At 55.8% G+C, this 8,778-nt stretch overlaps 4 protein-coding genes across 4 annotated transcripts; 3 read left to right on the top strand and 1 right to left on the bottom strand.

Annotated features, from left to right (window-relative positions):
• Positions 1-233: 233 nt before the first annotated feature.
• On the bottom strand, positions 234-857 carry CABS01_02526 (uncharacterized protein; the record flags this gene model as incomplete). Its single annotated transcript, XM_060535904.1, has 1 exon — positions 234-857. One exon carries the CDS (start codon positions 855-857, stop codon positions 234-236), a length of 624 nt encoding a protein of 207 aa, XP_060393816.1.
• A 57-nt stretch (positions 858-914) lies between these two features.
• CABS01_02525 (uncharacterized protein) lies at positions 915-1,635 on the top strand (the record flags this gene model as incomplete). Its single annotated transcript, XM_060535903.1, has 3 exons — positions 915-952; positions 1,002-1,116; positions 1,171-1,635. 3 exons carry the CDS (start codon positions 915-917, stop codon positions 1,633-1,635), a joined length of 618 nt encoding a protein of 205 aa, XP_060393815.1.
• A 541-nt stretch (positions 1,636-2,176) lies between these two features.
• Positions 2,177-5,563, top strand: CABS01_02524 (uncharacterized protein; the record flags this gene model as incomplete). Its single annotated transcript, XM_060535902.1, has 3 exons — positions 2,177-3,061; positions 4,106-4,589; positions 4,683-5,563. The coding sequence occupies 3 exons, from the start codon at positions 2,177-2,179 to the stop codon at positions 5,561-5,563; spliced, it is 2,250 nt and encodes a 749-aa protein (XP_060393814.1).
• A 1,486-nt stretch (positions 5,564-7,049) lies between these two features.
• On the top strand, positions 7,050-8,450 carry CABS01_02523 (glutaminase; the record flags this gene model as incomplete). The annotated part of the gene is made up of 1 exon (XM_060535901.1): positions 7,050-8,450. One exon carries the CDS (start codon positions 7,050-7,052, stop codon positions 8,448-8,450), a length of 1,401 nt encoding a protein of 466 aa, XP_060393813.1.
• Between the last annotated feature and the right edge of the window lie 328 nt (positions 8,451-8,778).

Below are 8,778 nucleotides of genomic sequence, written 5' to 3'. Positions count from 1 at the left end.
ACTTAGCACCATCGTTCCCTGCTGTGCTTGCCTATCGACTAAGCCGTGGCCTGCCTTACCTAAGACGAAGCAATGTGTGCAGGGACGGAAGAATCTCAAGAGGAAAAAAAAAAAAAAAGTCAATTAATTCAATTGATGATTGGCCACCATACCTCGAGGTTACTGAGGAAGGTAGCACTACCCATAGGCAACCCAAGGAAGGTACCTTAGCTGAGCAGTAAGGTAAGTAAGTTTTAGCTTCCTTCCCGCTGACCTTTCCACACCTTGAGCTTGGCCCATTCCACCGAAATCTTTTTTTTTTTTCCCTCTTCCTTCCATCCCAAATCCTGCCTCCCCATCCCGCGCCTTTCCCGCCCACTTGTCCCGTCACTCCGTTCGCCTCTTTTCTTAATTCTCTTTGGGCCTTTGCCAACGTGCGGCGGCGGCGGCCACAATTGATCTCGAACGGCCCCCTGCAAACCCCGACACAATCGGTCAACCCTGACCCGCGTCTTTCTCTCCCAAACACTCTCCACCATCCTGGATACTGGACTGGGCAGCAAACGCTCCAAACACTCCAATCCTCCTACACCACGGAGTACCTTACGCAGTACTCCGTACTCCGTACAGTACATACAGGCCAGCAAACCGGGTGTCCCAGCCGCCAGGCCAAGACTTCTCGTCGGCCCGTCAACCTGCGCCTGCGCCTTTGCCTTCACTTTCCGAATATCTGACCCACCCTCGAAAAGGAAGAAAGGGAAGGGAAAACAGAATAGGACCTTCACATCGCGCACTACCCACCACCCACCACAACGAGTACCTAGCAGCGCGACCACCACCACCAACAACCAGTGACCAAACTTCCTTACTCCGTACATACACTACGAAAGCCAGCACAATTCACCCCCTCGTTCAAACTCACCCATGGGCATCCAATGCCTGTGCCTGTGCCTGTCGCCCGCGCTGTCTGCTCGTCTCGTCCCTTAACATCATCCGCCTCTTCTACCGCCTCCTTCTGATAGATCCACCCGCACCACCAATACGCCGTCTTCCCTGACCAATACCAGACACCATCTTATTCTCGACTGGCCTCGTCCCGACTCCGACCCCTCTTGCGGCTTGCGGCTTGCCTTCTCTGTAAGGTACGCGCAGGTACATTCGGAATCAAGACCACCTAACCCAGTCACCCAGTCACACCTCGCAGACTGCCATACCTACGGATACTTCGTACAGACTACAACCGAGTGCTCAAGGCTCAAGCCCAGAGTAGACGACGACGGATATACTCCGTACCCCGACCACCCCCTGGCCCCTCCGTCCTGCGCGCACGCGTGGAAACAGCCTGTTAGTGTTGGGGCCGAGAAACGGGAAGACGAGTCCCCTTCATCCAAGCAAGCATCCAGCATCCAAGCAATCCCAGGTCCAGGTCCTGCTCCCAGCACCAAGTACCCGCGCACCCAAGCACCCGTCGCGCGAAAATTGTGCAGATCTGGCTGGGCCGCTGGCTTGCTCGATTCTCCCTCTTCGCGCGCCGCTCCCTACCTTGCCTTAGTGCAGGCCTTCCTTCTCGGCCGACACCACAACACCCACCCGAACAACGTCGTCTGCCACTTTGCGCGCAAGACAATCTGTGCTTTGCTCTGCACTGCACACTGAGGTGGACGTTGGCTTTGCACACTGCACTGCACATTCGACACATAGCAGCACAGGGGGCCCAGAACTGCAGGAGAAACTCCTGGCCATCCACAATCGCCCTTCTCCTCTCTTTCTCTGCTCGTCCCGGTCCCGAAAAGACCTCCTTCCGTGCTGCTGCTTGACGACACTGGTCCGAAAAGGCGCCCACCCCAAGTCGAATTCCTCCTTCGCACACACCCACAGGCACCCCTACGCGTACCCTTCCTTTCCTCCTCCTGCTGCCGCTCCTCCGCACCCCCTCCCGCCTCCTCCCAGTCTGTCCCGGGACCAGCAGCAAGTGGCAGCAGCAGTCGAGCCACAAGCAAGACTGGACACGAAAAAAAAATCTCGCCTCGAGTCGCGACGCTGAGAACAGGGACCACGCACCAGGCACAGCTCCTGATCAACCTGCACCCAGGGTGTCGCGCATCCACGCTGCTGCTTCCTTCCATCCACGCCTCTTCCCCTGGTCGACCTCACAAGTCCAATCGTGGCTCCATAAAAATTTCTAATTAAAATCGAAATGGCTCAAGAAGACACCACAAGCATCAGCACAAGCAGCACAAGTGCCAGCACCTCCAGCGTGCCTGTACCTGTGCCTGCGCCTGTGCCTGTACCAGCTGTGCCTGATGTCAACGACGTCGCCGCTCCTAGTACGGATCCCTCGACAACCTCTACTAATTCTATCCTCCCCCCGACTACTTCGACCTCTCCTCTTCTTCCCGTCGCTTCTGCTCCTGCTCCTACTCCTGCTCCTCTCTCCACGACACCGACCTTGACCTCCATCGAGACACCGACTCCCTCCACCGAGACCCCGTCCGTCGCGACTGCGAACGCGTCCGTACCTGGCACTGCTGCGGCACCTGCGATTGGTCCTTCGACCACGAGCGCGACTGCGACTGCGACTTCGACTGCGACTGAGTCTACTACGCCTGCGGTGGCAGCTCCTGCGCCTCTCCCTCCTCAGCAGAACGGTCAGCAGAACGGCGACGCGAGGGAGTCACACTCGCCCGGCATGGCGCATAATCAGCACCCTCATGGCTCCCAGAGAGGCTACCCGAGCCCCAATGCCTTCCCGTCACCTGGTCCTATGCCGCCGAACCAATATGCCTACCACCCTCAGCAGACGCAAGCTCAGGCGGACCCATATCGAGCCAGCCCTGGCGCGCCGATTCCTTCTCTGCCGAGCATGAAGAGCCTCGAACACCACTACCAACAAAGTGCGCCGCCGCCTCCTCAGACGATGTCGATGCAGATGCAGATGGCGCCCAACCAAGGCATGCAATACTACCTCCCGCCGGGAGTACAGAGCAACCCATATATGACGCAGGATCTCAACCACCTGAGGTATCAAATCCCCCACGGGCACGATCCTAGATTGATGCGCGGTCCCGGTGGGCCGAAGAAGGTATGTTTGAAGGGATATGCAAAGAGACGGAAGAAGGCTGCTCCGGCAGTAGCAGTGGCTCGTTTGGATAAAAGCTGACGGTTGGGGTTTACCTCTTTTTCTTACTAGGAGATCAAGCGCCGCACAAAGACAGGTTGCCTAACTTGTCGTAAACGCCGTATCAAGGTTAGTAATGGTTCTCGTGAAGTTCTGCTCTGTTTGTCCTTTTTTCCGTCTTTTTCATATCACCATACCCCCGCTACGAATTGGGCGTTGTCGAGGTAAAGAGGCAGTTGGGGAAATTTTCTCGAGACTCCCCATCCGAGAAAGCGCGCGCATGGAAGGCAACATTTTGAAAAGCTCGGGAATGCAAAAGATGGCAAAGAACCAAACAAACTTTACGATAAGCGAACCGAGTCGTGGTTTCGCCAAAAAAAAAACGGTCGCTTGATGTTCGCTTGGTCTGGAGCTACTGCGAAGCGAGGACGGGAGCCATGCCTTTGAACCACGTTCCGGGATCGCGCCCGCGCCCACGCCCGCAGGGAGGAGCAATCTTCCGTTCCTGCAGAACCGACCGCCGCGCCCGCCTGCCCGGCAAGAAAAGCCCCTCCCCTCCTTCCTTCCCTTCCAGTTAAGCCTCCAAGCCTCCCAGCCTCCCAGCCTTGGTTGAGTCCTCAGGACAAGCGTCAAGCCACCACACCATAGAGAACCTGGACGGACACGCCTCCAAAAACTCCAAGCACCAGCCACCCTCACCCATCTGTCGCGACTGCCGCTACCTGAGCTGGGCCTAGCCTCGTCCCATCTGCGACATTCATCGACTCCAACTCCAATTCATTCACCTTACCTCATCATCACCCCCAATACACACACATCTCACACACAGCCCTACCATCGTCGCCCGCAAACGGCATCTGCATATTCACCCGCTGCATTTCCCCACTCTCATATTTCCAGTTGTCTTACACATACATACCCGTTGTCGTTCTCATTCCTCGCTCACGAGGCCACTCTTGGTTGAGCTCTTTTCTCAGTAAAAGCCGCCATTCTAACCATCTCTTATAGTGTGACGAGGCTCACCCCTCCTGCAACAACTGTAAAAAGTCGAAGCGAGAGTGTTTGGGATACGACCCCATCTTCAAGCAGCAGCCAGGTCCTTCCGTAATCCAGCCCGCTCCGAACGCCCAGCGGGTGCCGACGCCGACCATCCCGTCCGTGCCATCATCCGTCCCACCTCCGGTCCCGACTGTACCTTCAACGCCTGCCGCGCCTCAGGTCCCCGTGCCGGTAGCTCCATCAAACCCCTACGGAAACCAGCCCGCCGTCTTGCCCAGCTCGTATAATCCTCCCGTTCCATCTTCGCACGCCCCTCTCGATCCAGCCTTGAATTCTGCTGCGTCCGGCATCAAACCCGAGCCCACCGCCTACGACTTTGCGGCCCCGATAGATCCAGCTCTGCAAAACCTACCCGCCCCGGCAACGTTACATTCTACTCAGACTCAGTCGTTCTCGGGCGAGCAAAGGGCAGGCTTCGACAACCATCTCAGAGGTGCGACCCTCCCGCTATCATTGTACATGCCTTGTTCTCTTTCAGCCGTTGTTGCTTCGTTCTCAAACCCTCATACTAACACGACCTACACAGCCACCAGAATGAAGGTCGATGACCTGATCGGCCTCCTGGGCCCCGCTGCTCCCACCCAGGAGATTGCCCTCACTCCCGAGCTACTCACCGAGATCATCAACGTCTATCGCGAGGTCTATGCTGTCGGTCTCCAGTCCTTCTTCGAGGCAAACTACTTCCAGAAGCAGGATGCCCAGGGAAAGTTTGCCTTTGAGCACAGCCAGCAACTCTTGCGCCAATTTGCCTCGTTCCTCAAGATTGTTCAGTCTGTCCCGGCCAATGACCACACCCAGATGACCCATTCTGGAGTTCTCGAGACTCGGTTGATCTGGGCCTTGGCCATCTTGCCATGCAATAGCGCTCCCCCTTCGTCCAACGCCGATGCCAAGGTTCTGCCACCTCCGGATGACCTGACAGAAGCAGCCAACCGAGTCAAGGTCATGGAGACCCTCCTCTGCGGCGACTTCTTGTCCTCAAATCCTCTCACACCTCCTGTTCCTGACACCCAGCCTCATCGCGAGCAGGAGTTTGAGTTCTGGTGTAACCTTGCACAGTATCTGTGCTGTTACGACCCAGCAAAGCGTGATGAGGTTCTCGGCAAACTCAGAATGCAGCTCGGTGGAAGAGAGAACCGAGATCTCATCTACTCCATCGCCATCTCACGAGAGCTCTCTCCTCGCGTGGAAATCGGTTTTGAGCGGAATGTGCCCCAGCATATGGATGAGTCCGACCCTAAGAACCGACTCTTCGTAGCGAACAAGTTCATTCAGGATGAGGCACAAGTGACCGGCGGAACAACAAACGTGGTCCGGCGATTCGGCGAGATTGCCATCAGAGCGTACATCAGTCCCGGGGTCAATATTGCGGCACACCCCCACCAGGCTGCTCCAGCACAGCCTTGATCATATTGATCCAACCAGATTTTTCGTTTTTTTCCTATCAGCATTCACACTCTGCAGCATTTTCCAGGCTCAAAGGGGGCGGGGGAGAACCAAAAATCGTGTATTTTCAAAGGCGTTCACAGGGATGGGAGGGAAGCATGGCTTTCTTCCCTTTTGTGCTTTTCAATTTCCTTTTTGCATCAAAGCATACGGGCGGCAATACGCTGCTGCTCGTCCTATAGTTTCACGGCCGACGGCATCATCTTGTACAAGTAGTTCCCCCTAAAAACTAGTGATTATTCAGGCATGGCGGCGGTGTCGCGGGAAGAAAAAGAAAAGGTGGTTTTTGAGTGCAGCAGTGACTTGGGGGATGGGAGGCTTGGTAGAGGTCTCCCGTAGAGCTTTCCTGGGAGGAAGCTACCAGACTTTCTGGACCTAGAGGCTGCTGATACTCTGTACGATATCAGACAGCATGGCCTTGGTCCTGGATTTAGGAGGCCAGTAGAAATCAAGAAATTCCGAACCAGCATCGTTGTCTCTGGTGAGATGCCATAAGGTTTCTGGTTATGCCACTTGAGGTTGGTAGTCGAAGGTAAAGTTGAATGACCAAGTATCGCGAGGCTGCAATCGACGATGATGACGTTGACTGAGATGTCGACCACCCGGCCAGACGCAGGACCAACGTATTGATATTGAGGACCCTTTGCAGCGATGAGATGCGGGGATCATGCAAGTCACCACGATTGAAGAGCCTAGCCGGCGATTAGCGAGGTTCGATGCAGATTCGGAAATGCATGCTACTCTTTCGCCAAACCTCTTTTTGCCAAGATGCCTTTTCTTGGGGTCCATGCGATGTCGGCCATGTTTTTTATTATTCGAATTTGGTTGTGGTGTTGAAACTCGAGATGCGAAATTTTCCGGTCCTTTTACCTAAGGAAAACCTTGCGTTTGTCGTATTTACGACCAGCTTCGGATCTCGAGGTGGAACTGTTAGGGTTACCGAATTTGGCAATTTTTACAATCAAAAGAGCTCATGGCGACTCAGCGCTTCCGGGATATTTTCGAAGGACCAGAGTTGCTCTTCGTTTTCAATTATTCTCATCATTATCATCCAACTACCGGTACGCTTCACGAATTCTACGCGACGTTTCACTCCCAACTGTAGGTCTTACATTCACTCGCCTCACCGTTGAGTCGGGTGGTGAATATTCGAAAGCCCGACAGACAGTTATCTAACATACCATCGTAGTGAGAGTTCTGCCAACGGAACGAAACCGGTTCCCGTTGACAAGAAAAGAAAAGGCGTTCCTGCCAGTACCATCGCGTGGGCTCGCGGAATTCCGCTAAACTGCAGAACTGCTGAAAACAGCACAAACGGGCTGTTAGTAAGCGCCAAGTGCACACTACATATATACGCTTTCCCACTTGTCTCGAATCTGAGAAGAAACTCACGATGAGTTTCTCCTTCTCACCGTGGCTCCACGATTCACATCCCACTTACACGAAGATGAAATCCCCCATCCCGGATTACCTCAACCGCGTCCTCGAGAATGCGCGACCCAACGAGGCCGGCGCCCCAGCGGGCTACATTGACGTGCTCGCCAAAGCGGACACGTCCAAAATGGCCGTCGCCCTCGCCATGGTAGACGGGAACCTCTACTCGGCAGGCGACGACCGCGTCGAGTTCTCCATCCAGTCCATCTCCAAAGCCTTTGTCTACGCTCTCGCCATAGAGGACGCGGGCCTCCCCGCCGTCCTCGAAAAGATCGGCGTCGAGCCCTCGGGCGACGCCTTCAACCGCCTCTCCCTCGAGCGCGGGTCCAACAGGCCCATGAACCCCATGATCAACGCCGGCGCCATCACGGCGCACTCCCTCGTCGTGTCCCCCTCCGCGACGCTGGAACAGCGCACAGAACGCATCCTCTCCGCCCTCTCGCGCCTCGCGGGCCGCCAGCTGCACGTAGACGAACAAGTCTACGAGGCGGAACTCAAAGACGCGGACCGCAACATGGGCATCGGGTACATGCTCAAAGCCGCGGGCATCATCACCTGCGACCCGCGCGAGGCCGTAAAGGGGTACATCCGGCAGTGCTCCATCAGCGTCAACGTCCGCGACCTGGCCGTCATGGCCGCCACGCTCTCCAACGGCGGGGTGCAGCCTCTGACGGGCGAGTCCGTCATCCCGCAGACGAGCGTGAGGCAGGTCTTGTCGGTGATGACCACGTGCGGCATGTACGACGCCGCGGGCGACTGGGTCTCCAACGTCGGGATCCCCGCGAAATCGGGCGTCGCGGGCGGGATCATCGGCGCGTTGCCGGGGCAGGTCGGGCTCGCTTCTTTCTCGCCCAAGCTTGATGAGCGGGGGAACAGCGTGCGCGGGGTGGCCATGTGCGAGCAGCTCTCGCGCGATATGGGCTTGCATATGATGGACGTGAGCCAGATTGCCAGCGCGACGGTGAGGACTTCGGTGGCGACGCTCGTTGCGGGAGCGCATGAGCCGCATAACCCGAATTGTCAGCGGGAGGTGGTCATTTTCAGTCTGCGCGGCGCGGTGCGGTTTGCTGGGTCAGAGAGGTTGACGAGGGCGCTGGCGAGGGAGCTGGGGTCGCCGGATCCGGAGGATCCCGGGTCGGGACGGCATGAGAATGCGTGTGCGGTTGTTTTCTCGTTTCGGGATGCGTATTCGTTGAATAATATCGCCAAGAGGATCGTTCATGAGAACATTCGGAGGTTACTGCTGGATGAGCGGAGTGTTGTTGTGGTTGACCCGAACGGGGTGTTGGGGATGGAGGTTGATGCGGAGGGGGAGAAGAAGCCGCATCCACACGTATTCAAGTCTGAGAAGGATGCAAGGGATTTCATTGGAGGAATGGGTTGTCAGGCTGTATTTAAGGAGGACAGTTGGTGATTATCGCAGTGCTTTAATGATACCATTTTCATATCTGACCTATTGGGAGATGTTGGTTGCCACTCTTGACTTGCGGGGAGTTATCTAGGGCATTGTGAGAAATGAGGAAATCTGATGATGATAAGCTTCATGATACGCTGAGACTCAAGTGCAACATGTCATGTAAGCTTGCTTTTGACAACCAGCCATTCCAAGATGGTGTGCACTATATAGTTCGTAACGGTTATTAAACACAGGCAGGGTGCCCTAGACTTGAGCCTTCTCAAGACAAGCAGATTCATGTTTCGATCTCTTGTCAAGTATCCTGCGTCAACCAGACAGTACGTAA

This window comes from Colletotrichum abscissum (genome assembly GCF_030869225.1).
Source record: "Colletotrichum abscissum strain IMI 504890 chromosome Unknown Scaffold_5.1, whole genome shotgun sequence".
NCBI classification, from domain to species: Eukaryota; Fungi; Ascomycota; class Sordariomycetes; order Glomerellales; family Glomerellaceae; genus Colletotrichum; species Colletotrichum abscissum.
Note: the sequence above shows the minus strand (reverse complement) of the source record. Positions and strands in the feature narration are given on the sequence as shown.